The 21,124-nt window shown below is 47.1% G+C and overlaps 2 protein-coding genes across 4 annotated transcripts in view; one reads left to right on the forward strand and one right to left on the reverse strand.

Moving 5' to 3' along the window:
• The first annotated feature begins 3,833 nt into the window (after nt 1–3,833).
• On the forward strand, nt 3,834–5,671 carry RPS23 (ribosomal protein S23). The gene is made up of 4 exons (XM_038125735.1): nt 3,834–3,986; nt 4,237–4,396; nt 5,196–5,316; nt 5,475–5,671. The coding sequence occupies exons 1-4, from the start codon at nt 3,983–3,985 to the stop codon at nt 5,619–5,621; spliced, it is 432 nt and encodes a 143-aa protein (XP_037981663.1). The 5' UTR covers nt 3,834–3,982; the 3' UTR covers nt 5,622–5,671.
• Nucleotides 5,672–9,063: 3,392 nt separating this feature from the next.
• The window catches only part of ATG10 (autophagy related 10), a 59,582-nt gene continuing 47,521 nt past the window's right edge, over nt 9,064–21,124 (reverse strand). For 2 of the 3 annotated variants that reach the window (XM_038124274.1, XM_038124275.1), the window contains exons 6-9: nt 11,249–11,346; nt 10,855–10,968; nt 10,601–10,731; nt 9,064–10,487 (exon numbers count right to left, since the gene is read on the reverse strand). In XM_038124274.1, the coding sequence (XP_037980202.1) occupies nt 10,480–10,487; nt 10,601–10,731; nt 10,855–10,968; nt 11,249–11,346 (351 nt within the window). In that variant the 3' untranslated portion in view covers nt 9,064–10,479. The remainder of the gene's footprint in view (nt 10,488–10,600; nt 10,732–10,854; nt 10,969–11,248; nt 11,347–21,124) is intronic. The other variant, XM_038124276.1, reaches the window with a different exon arrangement.

The following is a 21,124-nucleotide window of genomic DNA, read 5'->3' on the forward strand; positions in this document are numbered from 1 at the left end:
AGCTTTATGCCATTTTCTCTCATCCTGTTGCTTCTTCCCTGGGGGAAGAGTGGAATCCCAGCTCAGCACAGGCTCGTTGCAGGCAGAAATTCTGGCTGAAGCCCCACCAGGCCCTGGGCATGGTCCTTGTCCATCCCAGACCCTCTGCAAGACTGGGATCTGCCACCTCTGGGACTCCAACCCTCCATTCCAGGGACAACAAGGGCCCACACAAAAAAAACCAAAACAAAACAAAAAGCAAAAACAAAACAAAACAAACAAAAAAAGAGCCCCACAAAAAACACACACACAAAAAAAACACCACCAAAAAAACAACAAAACCCTGAGGGTTTACCTGTCAGTAATAACAATCAGGTGTGGGATTTTGCAGGCAATTCCAACAAGGGAAGAGATGAGAATCTGGACTCCATTTTTCAAAAGTCTGATTTATTATATTATGATATATGTCATATTAAAAATGCTATACTAAAAGAAGAGAGAGAAAGGATTCATCAGAAGGAAAGGAAAGGAAAGGAAAGGAAAGGAAAGGAAAGGAAAGGAAAGGAAAGGAAAGGAAAGGAAAGGAAAGGAAAGGAAAGGAAAGGAAAGGAAAAGGAAAGGAAAGGAAAGGAAAGGAAAGGAAAGGAAAGAAAAGGAAAGGAAAGGAAAGGAAAGGAAAGGAAAGGAAAGGAAAGGAAAGGGGAAAAAGGAAAAAGGAAAAAGGATAAAATCTTGTGACTCTCCGAGAGTTGACCCAGCTGCATCTTTGATTGGTCGTTAATTAGAAACAAGCAGCATGGACCAAACCCATTGCATTCCACAGCAGCAGAGACTTATTGGTTACATTTCTTTCCTGAGGCTCCTCAGCTTCTTCAGGAGAAGAAAATCCTAGCAAAGGATTTTCATAAAATGTCATGGTGAGAAGCAGGTGATCTTTTTATCACCAGTTCTGCTCACCAGCAGCAACCAGGAGCTCCACTGAGTGGGTTGGGCACTCGGGTTTGGTGGCACAGGTGACCAGGCAGAGCCAGGCTGGATGTCACCTCAGCCCTGGGCATTGAGACAAAAACATTATGGATTTAGAGATTCTAGAGGGGCTACGATTTTAGCTACAGATAAGCTTTATGGGAGTTAATTAAAATAAATGGGTAGGCCTTGATGAAGTTAAGAGTTAGTAGTTGGCTAATAATATTGATTGCTTGTCAACACAATGTTTGGTCAGCTGGGTTTGTAATGAAGAATATAGAAACTGACAAATAGCTAAATAGCTTTGAGGAACATAAGTGGGCCTCCTCTGTTCTGAAACCAACTGAAGACAAGGAATGGGAGTTCCTCCAAGGGTTCATTTGTCATATTTGCATTGAAAAGGTAGAAAGGTCAGAACGAGGAAGGCTACATTGACTTCCTCATTTTGGGAGGCTACTGCAAAACAAGGCGACCCCGTCAATGAGGGGAGAGAAAAATGACGAGGCATGTGACTCCATCTCCAGAAGGCTGAGGAAGTACTTTATTCTATAAATCTACAGTTGAATCTGCCACGCACTCACAAGTTCAACTGCACTCATCCATGACTCTGGCTGTCTGCCCCGAGATTGCCAGCAGACAATCTCAACACAGACACGCTCTTGGCCTCGACTGGCCAAGGGAAGAAAACATCCTCACTTTGGGCAAACAATCTCCCCATTCCATTCTGCTTTGGCACAACACAGGCACAGCAAGTGACAAGGACTGTGTTTCTCTTTCTCTGATGTTCAGAGAACGTGAGTCCCAGCTATATTCCTGGGAAAAGCTGTGCCTTGCTGTGGGAACCCAGGACACCCCTCTGGGTGTCCTGGATGGCCAGAGCCACTGGCAGGGAGCTCTGAGACCCTGGCAGCAGCCAAAGACACACGTGGGGTTTTGATCTTAGCCCAATGAGCAAATCACCAACTCTGTATGAAGAATTACAAGCCACGCACACAAGTTTAGGTATTGTAGTAGAAGTAGTCACGAAGTGAAAGGAAGGATTTCTGAGTGCTGTACAGGGGGGGTTTAAGCCTTGTACGCAGGGGTCCAAGTTTTGTACATGGGGGTCAGGGGATCTAAGATGGAGGGACTTGGGTGTGCCCTGTCCTCTTTCTTTCTCCTTCCCAACCTCCACGTGTTTGGTGATGTTGGCACTCACAGATTGGTTTAGAGTAGAAAGTCACCATTCAATACAGATAGTAGGTATTGGGGAAAAAGTATAAAAATGTAACAGTAACGTGTGATATAAAAGATGGCAGCAGCCCCCTGGGAGGGCAGTGTGCCTTTGTCTGAGCTGCTGAACGGGCCACAGCAGCTCAGGAGAAGAATCTTTAAGATAACCAACAATAAACTACCTTCAGACCAGGCAACAGAGGACTGCTGAGTCTTTCTTTGAAGGCACGGGTTGGAGGAGAGACTTTTCCATCTTTCGGGGTCACCCCAATCCGGGGCACGAGACCCCACAACTGACGCCCAGCGTGAGCCACGAGACCCCACACCTTGCTTTTCTCCATGAGGAGAAATGTGGTAACAGGAGGCCTCCCCATCAAAGGGACCACCGACCCATTTCACTGAACACACTGCGCATGCTTAATGGCTTTTGAACTAATTACCATACGAAGCTGGGGAATGGGATGCACCAATGCCATGAATATGTATTGGTATTTTGGGTATTCAACACTTGCATGGATAAAAGGACTCTGTGATCACCTGTAAATTGCGGTGTGTATTCGGGAGCTATCCTGCAACAAACATACCCTTTCTAACTTTAAACTGTTAGAGAGTTCCCGTCAGTCACAGCTGGATATCAGCACTAGAGCAACATCCACATTGTTTAATAAATCAGCATCACCCCTGTGGGCAGGTGAGGGTGAAAAGAGCTGGGGCACGTGTGTGCGTGTGCATTAAGAGCTCTGACGTTGATCAGCGTGTGTACAAGGGTTTTTGGAAACGGGTGTAAAGCTTTTGGAATGAAAAAAAAACCACACTTGTATAATGTGAAGGAACGCCAGTCACTTGTCTGTAAAATTTTAGAAGTTTAATAGTAATAAATGGTTGTAAAAATATTAATATAATTAGATCAATAAAAATCTGGACAATTGGAATTAGGGCAATACGAGACAAAAAGAACAAAGAGTTATGGATGGTTCGGGTGCCTTTTCTGGGCAACATAAGCCCGAAAAAGGACACAGTTACCAGAGGATTAACCCTTAAAAGCAACAGCCTGTTGCATATTCATACACCTCATCCATGATGCAGAAATTCCATCCAAACCAAGGATTCTGTCTGGGCAGTGCCAACTTCTTCCTCTGAATCCTGACCTGACAGGCGGGAAGAAGTTTCTTCTGATAATGGAGCAATAAATTCTCTTTCTCTGAAAGATTCAGGTGTCCTGTGGCTGCTGTCTGGTGCGAGTACCTCATTCCTTTCTTTAAAAAAATATCCTACATACACAGTTTCTGTTTTAGCATTGCTTTATAACCTAAAACTATATTTAACACACTCCTTAAGAAAATAAATACAGAATAACTTTCTAACATAAAACATATAATAGTCATGTTAATATCTGTGAAAAGCCAATCATAAAATACGCATCTTTCACACCTAACATGATCCACAAAAACGAGCACCTCACTGTGGGTGACAGGAAGAGCGACACCCCCTCACGCACACAGTGCGGTAATAAATCAAAGCCGGTTTCCCACTGTCGATGGAAATTTCCCATATTTACCTCTGGTTCCAAAGTTTTTCTTTCCCAATTCCCTGAGGGCCCAGCGGGAGTGGGACTCGAACCCGCGGCCGCCACAGCGAGGGGTCCTCACTGCACCGCCAGCCGGGACTCGAACCCGCGGCCTCTCTGCCGGGCCGCCCTTCGCGGTGCCGGTGGGCATTGGGTCAGGCGCGGCGCGGGCAGCCCGCGCGGGTCCTGCCGGCGCGGCTATAGGCGGCGGGCGCGGAGCCTCCTCCTCTTTTCTCGCTCGGCAGCCGCGCGGAGAGGATGGGTGAGCGCCGCTCCGCTCGGGGCCGGGAGCGGGAGCGGGGCCGGGGCTGGGGCTGGGGGATCCCCGGCGGTGCCCGCGGCGCTCCGCAGGCGCTGCCCGCCCGCCCGCAGCCGGCTGGGCGCGGTGCGGGCGGCGCTGCAGGCCGTGAGGCCGCGTCCGCCATTACCCGCCGCGTGCCCGCCATGGCCTCACGCCGCCTTCCCCTCACGGCTCCCTCCCCTCCTCACGCCGGCTCCGTCTCGCCCTGCAGGGAAGTGCCGAGGCCTCCGCACCGCTCGCAAGCTGCGCAGCCACCGCCGGGACCAGAAGTGGCACGACAAGCAGTACAAGAAGGCGCACCTGGGCACGGCGCTGAAGGCCAACCCCTTCGGGGGCGCTTCCCACGCCAAGGGCATCGTCCTGGAGAAAGTGTGGGTGATCCTCCCGGCTGGAATGGGCGTCCCAGAGCCCCTGGGATGCAGCTCCCGCGAAGGATGGGGAAAAACAGGGATTCGGGGTGTTTTTTTCTAAAAATGGCGGGGAGGGAGGGGAGGGAGGTGAATAAACATCTTGGGCCAGAATTAGTTCACAAAAAAAAAATAGGGGGGGGGTTGGCACAACTGACAGTAAAATTAGAAACGTGTGGGGTTTTTTTCAAAAATTAGGGCAAATCGAGATATGTGGTAAGAGTTACAGAAAATAAATTTATTTTTAAAGTAAGAAAAAGATAGGGGGTTTTAGTTAAAAATCAGGGAAAAGGCACGATTTCTTTTTTTTTTCCATAGGGAAGAATCAGGATTTTTTGGCACAGATGGAAAGGAAATGGTGTTTGTGTGTCATACATCCTACCTACTTCTTCCTTTTTTCTTCTCCTCTTCAGTAATTTATAAATTTCATTGAGATGCTGCCACAGCTGTGGTTTTAAAACACTGTTTCCATGATTTTGGTTTTGAGATTTCTCTTTGTTTTTTTTTTTTAATCTTACTGACTTTATCTGGAGATCATTTAAGTTTCTGTTTGGCTTGGGAAGTGGTATTTTATGGGTTCAAGCATAAATCTAGATTAATGTATATGAATTGAGTATTAATTCAGTACTTCCAAGCAGCTCTCAGGTGTTGTGATACAGATGCAATTTACACTGAACACAAGGTAAAAAGGTTAATTCTGTGTTGATTAATGCCCCTCCTGATGAGCCGCGCTGATTTCTTGGCTGGTTGGTTTCCCTTGCAGGGGGGTGGAAGCCAAGCAGCCCAACTCTGCCATCAGGAAATGTGTCAGGGTGCAGCTCATTAAGAACGGCAAGAAAATCACAGCTTTCGTCCCCAACGATGGCTGCCTGAACTTCATCGAGGTAATTGCCTGGAACCCCGCGAGGAGAGGGGCCTGAAAATCTGATGCATTGAACCTGTGCAGGGTGGGTTGGGTGGGGTTTGGTCAGCACCCAGGTGCAGCTCCCTCGGGGGGTGTTGGGGGCTGCCTCTGGTGCTCACTGTCCCCGTCCTGTCGCAGGAGAACGACGAGGTGCTGGTGGCCGGCTTTGGGCGCAAGGGCCACGCCGTGGGGGACATCCCAGGCGTGCGTTTCAAGGTGGTCAAGGTGGCCAACGTGTCCCTGCTGGCCCTCTACAAGGGCAAGAAGGAGAGACCCAGGTCGTAAAGGCTCACCGGTCTGACAAGAACACCAATAAAATCTTTGGTTTTAAAGGAGTTCTCTGCTTCTTACTCCGAGGTACGGGGCTGTCGCAGAAACCTTGGCATTAAAAAGTAAATTTTTCCCCTGGATCTGGCCGAAGAAAAAGCCCAAACCCCAATGTTCCTTTAGGATTACTAATCAGGAGTCAAAGTATCCTGTCAGGGCACGGCCAACTGTATGAATTTTAGGGCATAATTGTGAAAAAGAGGCTTTCTCACATGAAAAATGCTCACTGAATTGCTGTTGATGGTGAGCACAGGCACAGAGCTCGCTGGGTTCAGGCCCTGAAGGGGTGATTGACCCACCAGAGGGTTTGACCTGTTAAATACAAATTACCTGGTTATTTTGGGGCAAGTCTGCCCAGTTTGAGGACACCTGTTGTACAGCAGCACTGTGCACTGACTTGGGTGTCTGAACTTCTGCCTGCTTAGCCAGATAAAAAACGCATGGGTCAGGGGTTCCTTAATGCAGGAAAACCCCAAAATACTTGGCTGAAGTCAGAGTGAACAATTCCCCTGTTACAGCTACAGTTGGTCTGCGTGGTGAGGGAAAGGCCCTGATTCAAATAATTCACTTGTCCAGGAATTCATGTGAGAATGCAGCCATTCGTATGGAAATGCAGAAGGAATCTAAGAACGCTTCAGAATCTGCCCCGAGGTTTGTGTAGTCCAGCTCCTGGGGCACGCAGAAGGGAAGGGGACTGTCCCCGTGGCAGTTCTGGATCTCCAAATTCCAGAGGGGAAGCATTCAGACGCTGGAGCGGCTCCCGCGGCCGCTGCTGTCGTGAGGCCGTGTCGCCACCAGATGTCGCGACAGGAGCGGAGAGGGGGAGAGCTGAAACGGAAACGCTCGAGACAAGAACCCGAGTGGGTTGTGACAAAGGAAACGGGGAAATTCGGGCACGCAGGGGCTGGGTCCAGCACAGGCTGAGCACAGGCAGCAGCCCTGGGGGTGCTGTGGGGCAGGGCTGGGACCCCAAAAACCCTGTGCTGGGCTAAGCCAGAGCCCAGAGCCCTGTGCTGGGCTGAGCCAGAGCCCAGAGCCCTGTGCTGGGCCGAGCCCAGCGTGGGCAGCAGGGCAGGGGGGATTCTGCCCCTCTGCCCCTCAGTCAGACCCCACCTGCAGAGCTGCCCCAGCCCTGGGCAGCCCAGGAAGGAGCTGGAGCTGCTGCAGCCGGGCCAGAGGAGGCTCCGGGATGGGCGCAGGGATGGAGCAGCTCTGCTGGCAGCAAAGGCTGGCACAGCTGGCATTGCTCACCTGGGCAGCAGGAGCTTTGGGCTGAGCTCAGCGTGGCCTTGCGGGGCCTGGAGGGGCTGCGGGAAAGATGGACACAGACAATTGCCAAGGGCTGCAGGGACAGCAGCCAGGGAATGGCTGCCAGTGCCAGAGGGCAGGGCTGGATGGCATCTTGGCAATGGGGAATTGTTCCCTGGCAGGGTGGGCAGGCCCTGGCACAGGGTGCCCGGAGCAGCTGGGGCTGCCCCTGGATCCCTGGCAGTGCCCAAGGCCAGGCTGGACACTGGGGCAGTGTGAGGTGTCCCTGCCATGGCAGGGGTGACACTGGATGGGCTCCGAGTCCCTTCCCACTCCAGCCATCCTGTGATTCTGTAGTTGTGCCAGTGCCCAGGAATACCTTGTGTTACCTGGACACTGCTGGAAGAACTCAGAGAAAGATGACCTGAGCTCAACATCACCAAGTTACTACTAGAGGGGTTTAGAGCCTAAAAAATAGGTGTTACATAACCCAACATCCTCCTAAACGGAGGAGAATCCACAGCTGGCCACATTTTCCACCTCATCACCAACACGAATTAATATTTTCACTTATTAAAGCAGCTGGCCAACCATCTGACACCAGCAACACCTGACTGAACAGTAACGCTGCTACAGGAGAGGATGTTGTTTTGTAACACACTTGAGGAAGGTGTTAAGAGGGTGCTCTGTAAATCCATTCTCTGTTCAAACACAGCCGTGAAATCCCCTCTGCCTTAAGGTGAATTTGTCTTCAGGAGGTGACAGCTACAACAAGCTCTCAAGTGGGGAACTGAAAGCTTCCTCGTGGTGCAGGGTTTTTTAAGATCTTCATGAAATCCAAGAGATAACAACCTGTGTGACACCTTCCTAATCCTGAGCACTCAATACAGGGTTGCTTTTGCAGCTCTCAGCTTCAGGCATTTTTTATTTTTATTCTAGGCGGTAAGAATTTATTGCTAAAAAATGCACTAAATTCCTTGAAACACTTTTAAAAGCCCACATGTTGCTAAAAATAGGTATAAATACCCATACACACACTGTTCTCTGGAAGAGAGTGTTTTTGAGGAAATAATTGTAACTTCACCATTCAGAGGGAAGAGCAATCGTCCCTCCTTTGTGCTGGAACTGAATTTACACGTGTGCAATATAAATACAGATGTCCAAACAGACTCATGAAACCATCATCATGGCAAAGAGGGAGGGGGAAAAAAAGTTATTGAGAAAGTTTTGCTGAAATTCATGGAGTTGCAGCAAGAATTGATACTGATTACTTGACTGTAGCTATAATTAAGCAGCTCCACATTTCCTGCGTGGAAAGGAACGTTCCTGTTAGTAAGCAAAGCCAGGCAACCTCAGATCTCCTGGCAGGGGGTTAAATTCTTACCTGGTCATGCTGACACAAACGAGGGATTATGTGTGTGGCTACCAACTGCACTCCCCAGAAAAACACATTTTTTGGCTCAGGTGAACACATAAAATTAATTCCTCTTGATGATTCTGGCAACCCAGGGCAGGAATGAGACTGTTCCCTCTTACAAGAGCTCCCCAGAAGTGAAGAACCTCCCTTGAGATCGTCTTCCCAGATTAGCAGAGATGAGCAACTGAGCAATTTTACAAATCCAAACTGGAAATTTTCTCCTTGACAGGATGCAAGAGTTCAGACAATGCATGTAGACAAAACCCAAGCTCAGGTCTAAGGATCTTCAATAGTTTAACTAAATAATCACAACATAAAATACAATCACAAAACAGTGCCACAATTCCCTTGATTATAAATAAATAAATAATTTTCATGCATAAAAATTCAGTTAAGATATCCTAAATCATTAAGGCATAAATGTAAACAGGAAATTGGTTGCTTACCTCCCACCCCAGCCATTAAAAAGGAGATATCCAAATGGACTTAGTTATCTCCTTGGTCCCAAATATTTATATTACCCTGTATTTTTTTCTCTGTCTACCCTCCATGTATTTCTACTAACCAAGTTGAATTTTGGTTTTCCAGGCAAATTTCAGGGAAATATTGATATTGATGAGACACAGCACTGTCACCTCGTTGTTTGAGCCCAGTGTAATGCCCTGGTCAAATAATTCTCTTCTTTCTTTGCAAATGGTGAATTAAGGTAGAAAGAGCAACGGCTGTTGAGACTTGTTCCATGTAAAATAAAAATATTTATTTTCCTTCACATATAAATTCCACATTTTGAAGGCTGAGTGCTGACAAGTGACGATGACAGAGGAGGGGTGAACATTTAACAGCTCTTAAACCTGCTGTTACCTCTTTTGCTGGCTCTTCCTCCCAATCTAAATCTCACTTAATTTTAAAAATGGGCTGTGGATGCAATTATCAAGCATGTGTTACCAAAAGTGTTTAAAAAAAAAATCAGTGTAGCTGCGGGCCATATTTTGTAAATCTTACATGGGAAAAATGGTTTTTCAGGTTGGTATGACACAGAACAAATTAAAGTATGTGCTTTCATTATTAATTCCAAATGTCTGGCACTCAAATTCTGCGCCCATGGGATTTCAAGGACTGCACTCTGTATTCCCTGTCCACCAATGGCAACTAATGGAAGGTAAAAACACGATTTGAAAAAACAGAATCTGGATGCATTTCACACTCCCAGCTCTGACGTGGCACACCCTAGAACTGCTGAATGTACAGAGTGAAATCTGTGCTCCAGTGTCAGCTGCTCAGACTCTGTTTTACACTGCAAATAAAATGGGAGTGGGAGAGAAGCCAGGATGGGTGGTAGGGGAGTTCCTCATAATCTGGCTCTCCGTGGCAGCACCACCAGGCAATCCCCAAAACCCAGCAGCTGTCAGGGGAGGCTGCAGAAGCAGCGCAGTGCAGGGAGCAAACCTGTGAACAACCACAACTACAACGAGAAACACTAATTGGGAACAGCAGCAGCTCCCGGGGGCACGGAGAGCTTCCCTGGCAGGCAGCGGAGCACGGCAGAGCCAGATGTTCCCACACGGCTGCTCCAGGCACCTGAGCTCCAGAGCGGGCTCCAAGGGCTCTGTTTGTGACAGCCCCGATGCCCTCTGCTCCCTGAGGTGTGACATTCCTGGGATGAGGATGTTCTGTGTGCTGGGGAACACGGGCTGGTCCCTCAGCAGGCTCTGCTGGAGAAGGTGGCTCCCCGGTGAAGCAGCCTCAGCCCACAGCCTGGCTGCCACAAGCCCACACCACATCCCACGAGCATTTCTCTGTGTTTATATTGCTTTTCCTGCCCCACAGATGGTGCAGATTTTCTAGAGGTGAGTTCAGTAGATCCAGCAACTCTGGCTCTGGCTTGTGCATCTGTGTGCAGCCTCAGCAAGGGCACAGGAGGCAGGAGATGAGTGACTTCAGGGGAGGGCAGGTCTGGCTGGTGCTGGGAGGTGCTCCCACAGCTGCAGCCAATTCCCACCGTCATCACTGGTGAGTTCTGGCCAGAGAAAAAGCCATGAGCAAGCATTTCCACTCTGGCATGGCTGAGCAGCCAGGAAGGACCCTTCAGCTTCATCCCCAGGGAAGTCTGCAGCAGCTTTATCACAGCCTGACCACTCCCAGTCCTTCAGCTCAGGGCTCTGGAGAGGCGACAGCAAACACAGAAAAAGGAGTTAAATTAAAACCCTTGCAGCAGTTATGCCAGGCCCCCAGCCCTGTGCTGGGGGAACCAATGTAAAACACTTCTCCACACCTGAGAGAGACCCCAGGAGCTCAGGGGCCCTCTGGGCTGTCAGCAACGGGCTGAGCACCTCTCTCTCTCTCTCTGCACAGATTTTCATTGCAAAGCAAGTGAGGCAGCAAGGCAGGCAGGTAAGCAAAACACTGAAAGGCGAGTCCTGAATTAACCAAGAGCTTCAGTGGAGGAGGAAATGGTTCTGCCATTTATCCATCTGATCTCTGGAACAGGAGGGTGGGAGAGGAAAGGATGATTTCCTTTTCTCTTACCTTTCAGCCACAGCTGTGCTCTGCTCAGGTGCCAGTTTTGCATAACTCAAAGGCAGATTCAGGCCCACAACTGGGCCTACAGTACTGAGCCACAGAGTGATGTAATTTGTGTGTCTATTGGGAAAAAAAAAAAACCACAAAAAAGCACAATAACTATATTATCCCACCTTTTTCTGAATTACAGACAGACTCAACAGTCACAAAACAGCTTCAGATGGGGCTGTTCCTTCACGATTCCTATCACAAATGTATTTTAATTGTCAGGCCTGAAGTGACAATACAGAAATCTTATTCTGCTGGCACTAAGGCAGTAGCTTTGTCCATTTCCACTCTGCAGCTGACTGACTTTACCTGCATTGCAGAAAGCCTTGCAAGGCCCAGCAGTGCCCCTCACCTGTGGTGATCCTGTGAGCCTCTCAGCACAGCAGAGATGAATTCATTGGTTCGACAGGGGTGCAGGACAAAGAAAGGCTGCCCGAGGATGGGGTGCTCCTAAGAGGGAACAGAATTTGCTTTGTCATGGAAGGAAAACAGAGAACTGGAATGCATCTGGAAAAGACAAGGCATGGTGCAATCTGGCCCTGATGCAACTTTTCTCACTTCAGAATCTCAGATCACATTGCTCCTCCTATCACAGTCATGACAAATTAATATATATTGTAAATATTGCACATCGATACTATATATTCACCCCTGTTGAAAGGGAAATAAGATCAGCAACCAGGCTACGCCACTATTTTAGTTAAAACGTAATGGTTTGTGGAAGTAACTCAATTAATGTTTCAGCATTAACTGGCTGCAGAGAGGCAAAGCTGCTGTGCAAACCAGTCTGAGCAAATGTAACACAGAAAACCCATTCCCCTTAGGAAAAAAGGTCTTCAACCACCCTGAGCCCTGCCTGGTGTCTTCTGAGGCTGGTGCTGGGAAATACACATGGTTCCCTTTGGAGAGGCAGCAAGAAGGGAGAAGGAAGTGCTCTCAAGGTGGCTTCAACTTCCACTTGGCTCTGAAAATGTTCTCATGAGGATCAATCCCTTTATGCCTAAGAGAACTTTAAAAACTCCCAAAAGCTCCAGAATATACAAAAAAAAAGGGTGTTCAGAAAGCTTTGTTTCACACTGCAAACAGATAACTTGCATATGAATGCTACCATCTGCTGTTGTCAAAAGTGAATTGATGCAGTTTTTCTTTGAGAAACAGTAATACTTTGAATTAAAACCCCCTTTTCATTATCTGCTCAAATCATCTTAGGCCTCCAAAAAATTTCAGAAAATACACGGACTGCGCCAATGGTATACCTTAAAGACAGCAAAGAAAGTATATAGCTAATAATATTGACAAAACTAATACGCAAAGTTTAAAAAAAAGGAAATTGTGCAAAAAATTTCAGCAAGCTGCACAAATACCCAGAAAGAAAAGACAAGTAATCCAGGTTTAAGTGACTCAGCTCTCTTAACAAGGCATGAAGACAATTCCCAAAGCTGAATGTTCAGCCTAAAGTTATTCCAAACCATCCTGACCCGCCCCCCCAGTGTTTCATTTTGCCCTGCACTCCTTGCTACAGCAAACCACTAGTGAGTGACACATGGAGGCCAGACTTGACTTTTTTTAACAATTGATTACCTTTACAGTCTGCATCATTCTTTTAGTCCTTCCTCTTACATGACAAGAGTGATACAGAAAACATTCCCAAACGCAGGAATTTCATGCTACTCAAGACAGGAATGTGTCACATGCTTCCAGGAAAACCACAGAAGTACAAGAAACCAAGAGAAATCCTGAGCCAAGAGCCATTAAGGAGCAGCCTTTAAAACGGCAGAAGGCTGAGGTGGGGATGAGAAGCTTGTGGAGCATCAGGGAAAACATTCCGAGAGCATCAGCTCTGATTCAGTCAAATGCTACCTTCCAAATCCTGTACACAATGGCATCCTGCGAGGCTCTGATGTGCACTCAAGGTTAAACCACTGACACAGCAGCTCTGAGGAGGAAGCATGGGGATGCTGCCAATAAAAATGCAGGAGTTATCAAAGCCCTGGATGATTTCAGAATTGGTAATGGGCTACAGAGCCTCTCACTGCCAGGCCCCCAGCCTGCCCTGGGAGAGGGTGAGGTGTCTGTGGTGGGATGGACCCCAAGTCCTTCTCAAACACTGTCAGAAGGGTGAAAATGAATCAAAGTTTGTGCTGCATCAGCTTCATTAGCATTAGCTCACTGCCTGCTGCACTTACCTGGCAGAATGATGACAATCCACATGCACTGAAATATAACCCTGAGCAAAATATTAGGGCAGCAATTCTACCCTTCATCTAGGCTGGTCCTGTGCCAGTTACACCAAAAATATACAGTCCTACTGGGACTTCATGAAGAAAAAACCCAAAACACTACAAACAATATGTAAGAATCATCCATTTCTTGTTCACAATTAATCTTTTTCCAGTCAGTCATGCACCAGGGCAGTGTGAGAGTTTCAAGTCAATTCCCACAGGCACTCGCTGGCGTTGTACTGCAAGAACCCATTTGCAGGTTGCCCACAACTCTTGTGGGCAGTAATACTCTGACACATAGTTTATTTGAAATCAGCAGCATTATTTTCCTGGATCTGGCTATGATTTTGGATCTATCCAGCTATAAGGCTGATTTACAGCAGTGCCTGTTCAGCACCACATGCTGGAATACATCACACATCTGCATATCCCTGCGAGTCTGACCCAGCTGGGATGGGGAAGGAATACTTTCACAGGCACGCACCAGCTCTGCTCAACTGGGAAGCTCAAAATGTTGCTTCATTTATTTTCTGCAGAAAGACCTCTCTCCCAGGTGACAGAGGAAAGATGTGTGAGGACGTTCTGTGCCTGCTGCTGTAGCTGCTGCCTCAACTCCTCCCATTAAAATAACCTGGGAGAGAGAGATGGATGCAAGACACAAAATGTTCCGTGGGACAGACTGAAAATTAATCACAGAGTCCTGGAATGGTTTGGGTTGGGAGGGGCCTTAAATCTCATCCCATCCCACTCCCTGCCATGGCAGGGACACCTTCCACTGCCCCAGGCTGCTCCAGGGCCCAGCCTGGCCTTGGGCACTGCCAGGGATCCAGGGGCAGCCCCAGCTGCTCTGGGAATTCCATCCCAGCCCCTCCGCACCCTGCCAGGGAACAATTCCTAAATGCCAATATCCCATGCATCCCTGCCCTCTGGCAGCACAGCTCTGTTCACTGCCTGTGCAGGTACAGCCCTCCACGCACAGGGGCCGAGCAGGGAAATGTCACAGCACTGATCTGAGCAGTGGCAAAGACCGGGCAGCTCCCAAGCACGAGTATAATTAAGACTAAACTTCCGTCAGATTGGATTAAGTCATTTTATCAAGCAGTCTCCATGTCGGATTTAAACCAAAAATAAACATTACTTCAGATAAGGGGTAATTGTCTGTAGGTTTCTGTACCGTGCTCTGCTGCTCTCCTCCCCAGCCAGCAGGAATTTTGTTGTCAGTACATCTCTTGTAACAGCACCATTTATTTTCTCTGTCATAACTGGAGCTCTTCCAGGGGTAATGGCTTCTATTTTCTCCAGTGCTACATTAAACTGCCTTCAAGCATCCATCACAACATTTATGGTCTCTCCATTGATGATAGTTCAGGGGATTTGTGCCTGAAACTGCCTCTTCCCCAGCCTGGTTTGCATGATGTTGCTTTGCAAAAATAAATTCACACAGGGGTGTCAAAAAGTTCATGCAAGATCCTACAAGCAAACACCACAGCCAGTGCCAACTGATTCCAGACATTTTCCCAGCAGTCACCAGGTCAGAAAAAGCAAGCAGAATTAATAAAACATGCCCCCCCATAATTTCTTCCATTTAGGAAAAGGAAACAGTGATGCAATTAATAAAGAGGATATAACTTTTTCCCTTTCTTCCAATTTCTCACCACATTTATTGAAACAAACGTCTGAGTTTTAAGTAAAAATTCTTCACCCAAGATTATATAAGTAATTCACGTTCTTGAATTCATGGTCTATCTTCTTTTTCATTCCTTATTTTCATACACATCAATAGTAACTTCCTTGTTGATATAATCCAACTCTACACATTCAGAAAGAAGGCAGGAAGATTTCTCTCTTCAGACTGGCCCTGAGTCCCACAGCCAGAACAGCATCTGCACACACGGAACTTCAAACGTGTGCAACCTGAGGTCAAAGGGATTTTCCTCTAATAATGGAACTACTACAATGGAAAATCTATTACTGTGGAATCACTCACTATGTTGCAAGCACAACGTTAAGGAACTGTAATGACACGGGGAACTTTTATAATCCTGACAGAAGGAGTAAATCACAGTAATAAAGCTGTTGGTAGCAGAGATTGTCCAGGGTTTCTCCATCCTACTGACTTAGGGTTATGCTGGATTTTGGCATTTAGGAATCCTTCCCTGAGAGGGTGGGCAGGCCCTGGCACGGGGTGCCCAGAGCAGCTGAGGCTGCCCCTGGATCCCTGGAAGTTGGTTGGACAGGGCTTGGAGCAGCGTGGGACAGTGGAAGGTGTCCCTGCCATGGTAGGGAGTGGAATGGGATGAATTTCAGGTCCTTCCCAATCCAAACCAGTCTGGGATTCTGTGACCTGGGACAGAAAAAGTATTTATGGTCACTGACTTCAACTCACAACCAGAAGCCAGCTCATCCTACTGGCATAACTGAGGCAAGTTTCCCCAGCTTTGCAACAAAACACAGAAACCCCACCAAACCCAGGAGCTGGAGGAGGAACAACAGTGACAGTGCTGAGGTGACAGTGCTGAGGAATGACCTGGCAAGTGCCACGGGCACTGCTCTCCTGCTTTGCTCAGACAAATCAAAGCAGATCTGCACTGGCATCGAGCAGGGGAAAGCGGGAAGGCCCCTGACAGCACAGAGAAGTGCAAACTCGCCCCAAAAAGCAGATTTCTGTATTTACTGAGCCTGTCTTTGTGGGGGAGGCTGGTTTGATTTACACCCCAGCTCCCTGCAGGCAGCAGCTGCAGTTGCCCCCATGATTTAAGGTCCCCGTTCCTGTGTGCTCCCAAAGACCCACAACCAAGTTCAGCGATGATTTTTTATTAACACCTTCCCCACTTCCAACACCACGCAGCCAACCAAGCTGGATCCCGTCCTTCTTTCATCAAATACCAAGTCCAAGCTGAAAAGGCAATTAAATGGCTACGTTTTCCTGAGGAAAGCAGAGATGCTTTGGCAGATCCTACAACACAGAAATACAAGGACACTTAGCACAGCCAGCATTCCTCTGAGAGGAACCACGCCTACCACTCTGCATCTGCTGCTTCAAATCCATCATGGATCCCAGCAAAGGTGCCTTCCAAACCAAACCATTCTGTGACTCTGTAATTCATATTTTATGCCCCAATTCTGCCTGATTCTGGAGTACTTACAGTTTTGAAGAGGTGGTGATTTTTTTTTTTACATTTTATAACTTTACTATTTTATTAAATGCTATTATTTTTATTTTAATTAATTTATTAAATAGCTAACAGAAGATGCCTGAAAGGCAGGAGAGGTAATGCAGGACAAGCAAAACAGTAACCAAGAACAGCCAACACTGCTGGTCCATAATTATGTGTTTTATATATGTATAATAATGTTTGAATTATTAATTTCAAGAACAGGAGGAATCAAAGCAGTAGGTGACACTCAGGCATGTTTCTAAAGCTTAACAAGCTTCATTTAAGGCTTTAAAGCTTCTCACAAGCACGTAACTTATGCATTTAGGATTTTTCAAGAAAACTTTATACTTAAAAATTGGCAGGTCCATAGTTACATTGTCAAGAAATGGCATCTCAGCCATTTTCCTAAGAAAATAAACAGATGATTCTTCCTCCATGCTTGCCAAAAGTAGATTAATTCAGTTGTCACCATTTTAGTTATGTAGCATATAGTCTTAATTAATTACTATTTAAAATCTGTTCTTAAGTTATGAGATTCATCGAAGGTGCAAAACTGAACGATCCAACAAGCTGTGGAAGCATGGAAAAGACACTGGAGACAGATTTCCTACCCTGATTAAAAAAATATAAGGGGGAAAAAAAAAAAAAACAACCAAAAAACCCCAAACCCATGCTGGCATTTGACAAAAGTGGCCTGAAAGGGTTCATCCCATAATCCCAGAGATTCCAGAGGATGCCCCAGCAGTGTTTCCTGCCTCGCCCAGCAGTACTTGGGACAGCACAAGCATGGGCTCCCTCTGTGGCTCATTGCCCCTGCACTGCTCCAGCAGATCTGCTCCCCAGGCACTGCAGGACTCACTCCTGCCAGGTAATTTTGCATCCATTTATGGACAAGTGGCCTCATGAATTTGTCTAAATGTTTTTGAACTGCCGACACCATCTGCTGCCACCACTCCAGAGCGCAGGTGTTTAGGTATAAACTGCTTTCTGTTAGCACAGATACCTAACTCCCATTTCAGCAGCACTCAAAATGCTTTTTTTAATTAATAAAGTAAGAAAAAAATACAGTTTACAATGCCCCGTGGCCACTCCAGTGGCCTTTCAAATGGACCTGAGTGTGCCACGTATGATCCTCACTTCTTTCATGCTGTGCAGTCAATGCTGTTGTGTAATTTAGGATTTTCCCATAAGGGGGGAATGTTCAGTAGGCAGATTCATTCCAGAAGTGAACAGCCAGCAGTCAAGGTGGGGGCAAGGCAGAGCAGAATCCACCTGCAAGGAGAAATGCCACACCAGGCAGGGAGGGTGCTCTTACCACTTACTCCACAAATCTGTGCTTGGGAAGCTCTCGGAAGCAGAGCCACTGCTAGATAAATTATCTGCAAATGCAATGCACAGCACTGAAACAGGTTTTTCCACAGAAGTAGAAAATAATCAAGACAATCAATACTACTGCACTGTTAATTTCTTCGATTAATTACGAATCTGCATGGAAAATATTACTGAATCTTCATGTCAGAGTAACTCAAGTAACAATAGTACTGGGACTTGAAAGTCTGTCCTGAATTATGCCCAAGAAACTGGCAGGAAACTCCATACTGCTTTCATCTCTGCATGTAAATTATTATAGAGTCCTGGAATGGTTTGGGTTGGAAGGAACCCAGAGCCCACCCAGTGTCACCCCTGCCATGGCAGGGTCACCTTCCCCTGCCCCAGGCTGCTCCCAGCCCCACTGTCCAGCCTGGCCTTGGGCACTGCCAGGGATCCAAGGGCAGCCCCAGCTGCTCTGGGCACCCTGTGCCAGGGCCTGCCCACCCTGCCAGGGAACAATTCCCCATTGCCAAGATGCCATCCAGCCCTGCCCTCTGGCACTGGCAGCCATTCCCTGGCTGCTGTCCCTGCAGCCCTTGGCAATTGTCTGTGTCCATCTTTCCCGCAGCCCCTCCAGGCCCCGCAAGGCCACGCTGAGCTCAGCCCAAAGCTTCTGCTGCCCAGGTGAGCAATGCCAGCTGTGCCAGCCTTTGCTGCCAGCAGAGCTGCTCCATCCCTGCGCCCATCCCGGAGCCTCCTCTGGCCTGGCTGCAGCAGCTCCAGCTCCTTCCTGGGCTGCCCAGGGCTGGGGCAGCTCTGCAGCTGGGCTCTGACTGAGGGGCAGAGGGGCAGAATCCCCCCTGCCCTGCTGCCCACGCTGGGCTCAGCCCAGCACAGGGCTCTGGGCTCTGGCTCAGCCCAGCACAGGGCTTTAGGCTCAGCCCAGCACAGGGCTTTAGGCTCAGCCCTGCCCCACAGCACCCCCAGGGCTGCTCCAGGGCTGCTCCCTCTGCTCAGCCCCAGCCTGTGCTGGTGCCTGGGATTGCCCTGACCTGGGTCCTGCTGAGCTCCAGGAGGTCCCCATGGTGCCACCACTCGTCCCCGGTCTCCACCTGGCCATTGACTCATTGACCCCAAGTCCCCAAGTGTGACCACTCAGCCCCATCCCTCACTCATCCAGGGGTTCATCCACCAAACCCATGGCTCTCCAACTCAGAGACAAGGATGTCATGTCAGACATTGTCAAATGGCTTGCACAAGTCCTGGTAGATTCCACCAGCTGCACATCTGTCAGCTGCTTATCCATTAAACTTCTGCATTTACTCTACATTTAGTATTAGTTCATTATTTGGTCTTCTTCCTCTATTAAATTAGTTGAACTAGATTATTGTCCATGAAGTCTTATGGGGGAAAGCATGACTAAACTGTAGGGCAGCTGAACATTAATAATCAGTAGCTAGTTTTAAAATAAAACCTCCTTGGTAGCTTGTACAATACTACAGCTTGTTTTAATCCCCAGGAGTTCAACACATCGTAGAAGATTTTAGTGGGAAATAAATACCAACCCAGCTTTGCCATCCTCATATCTTCCCCCTGTCAAACAGCTTTCCAGTCTGCGCTGGTAAGACTCCCTTTTCTCAGGAAGTTGTACTAATAATTTTCCAAAAATATTAGCAGGGGATCCATAGCAACTGTTGATGCAACTCAAATTCGTTAGGAGCGATCCTAGCAACCTTCTGTTAAGAAATACCGTATACAGCCTCCCCCACTTAGCAAAATCCCACAATATGGCAAGAAAGATTTGTGTGTCTAAGAATAGATACCTTACCACATTTTTCAAAATGACTGAGCCGTAATGATTTAAATCCTCCCTATCACATTTTCAGCAAGATGTGCCTCCACAACACTTTATCAATGTGTTCTGTTCAGAGTTTTGACTCTTTCTCCTTTTTTAAATCACACTATTAACATCCCTGACATTTTAGAAATAATGTTTATTGATTTTTCTGTTAACACTGCTATAAATTAAGTGATGTAATGGACAGGATTATTGAGGTACTATAAAGAATGTGTCCTCCAGATTCCTAACTCCTGGCTGGAAAAGACTCTGGATTAACTCGGAAGTAGGTGCAGTTCTGTGCTGTGATTTCCATAGTTTAGGTTTGGTTGAATACTTCTGACATGACAGAAAGGACATATTAAAACTACCTGCTAAGTATCAAATGACAGAAGAAAACCACCTTGTTTAGATGGAACTGAGAAATGAATGGTTGAGAAGAAACAGATGCAAAATTCCTGACCACTCCCTGTTCAGAAACATGGGATATAGTCAGTATCAGAATGGTCTGAGTTACCTCATCTGCAGCAACAGTAAATGGCTAAACCAGGAAAATGCTGATTTATTGTTGGCAAATCCAGAAGCAAGGTGTCACACATGAAATGTGTCCCCTCCCATGCCTGGGAGCACTTTGGTAGCAGAAGTAATTGCATCTGAACAGTGTTGGTTAAAAAGGAGGGGAGTCATGAATGGACACATGTACTCCACAGCTTCCAGAGCCCTTTGAATCCTGACTCACAGATTAATTTTTAAGACTGCTTCTGCAGGATCTTCAAGTCACCAAGTTTTGCTCTTGTTTTATGGGGCAGTTTTTCAAACCCTGAGCCTCCTGTAATAATGCAATTCGATTTCTACCCTTGGAAGCTTGGTTTTACATTCCATCATCACTAAGCATTGATTAAGCCTTAACACATACACTTGATTGTGTTTACAACTTTGTTTCCTCAGGGGAAGGTCAGCCTTTATGACAACATCACTCTGTTAAAAACAAAATTCTTGGTAATGCTACTGACTGTGATCAGCTTCATTCATCAGCTTACAAAATTCTCTTGCTAGTTTGCTTCCACACAGGAAAAAAAAAATAATGGAAGGCTTGGATTAGCAGAAGTAACAAGAATCAAAAATGGACTCGGGCACCTGTGTTCATAGAATTAACTACATTAATACTCAGCTTCATCACAGTCTTGGAAACATACTTGTCACAGTGTTGTCTCTCCCCCTGTTGAAGGCCTTCTGCTTTTGTCTACACTTTTATAAATATCCATCAGGGCAAAAAAATTACAAAGATTCAGTAGTGCCTCTGCCCATTTTTTTTTTCAATCCCTTATTCCACTGTTATTAAATTTCAGAAGGTGCTTGAGAAATCAGTGGGCCTCAGTTCACCTCCTAGCAGGTGACTGTATCTATCACTCCAGCATCATCCCACACTCTGTGGAAAATACATATTCTGGAAAATGTGAAGGCTACACCAGTGTCCTGGATTTTGAGGAAGGCACTTCCAAACAGGTGCGGAGTCCTCAGGCACAGCAGGATGAAAATCCATGCCCTGACAGTGCTTATCCCACACCCATCCTAACAATGAAAGCCTTTCAGTCTTGCATTTCCAACTCCACAGAGAACACTCAACCAAATTCTGGCAATAACTGAAGTTCTGGCTATAACCACAGAGTCACTCTCTGCTGCTTCGTATCTCCCACCCA

The sequence above is a fragment of the Motacilla alba genome, chromosome Z (assembly GCF_015832195.1).
Source record: "Motacilla alba alba isolate MOTALB_02 chromosome Z, Motacilla_alba_V1.0_pri, whole genome shotgun sequence".
NCBI classification, from domain to species: domain Eukaryota; kingdom Metazoa; phylum Chordata; class Aves; order Passeriformes; family Motacillidae; genus Motacilla; species Motacilla alba.

Excerpts from the sequence above, each read along its gene's own strand:
- RPS23 (XM_038125735.1), top strand. Across the intron at positions 4,397-5,195 it reads GGCATCGTCCTGGAGAAAGT|GGGGGTGGAAGCCAAGCAGC; the intron begins GTGGGTGATCCT and ends TTTCCCTTGCAG. Across the intron at positions 5,317-5,474 it reads GCTGCCTGAACTTCATCGAG|GAGAACGACGAGGTGCTGGT; the intron begins GTAATTGCCTGG and ends GTCCTGTCGCAG.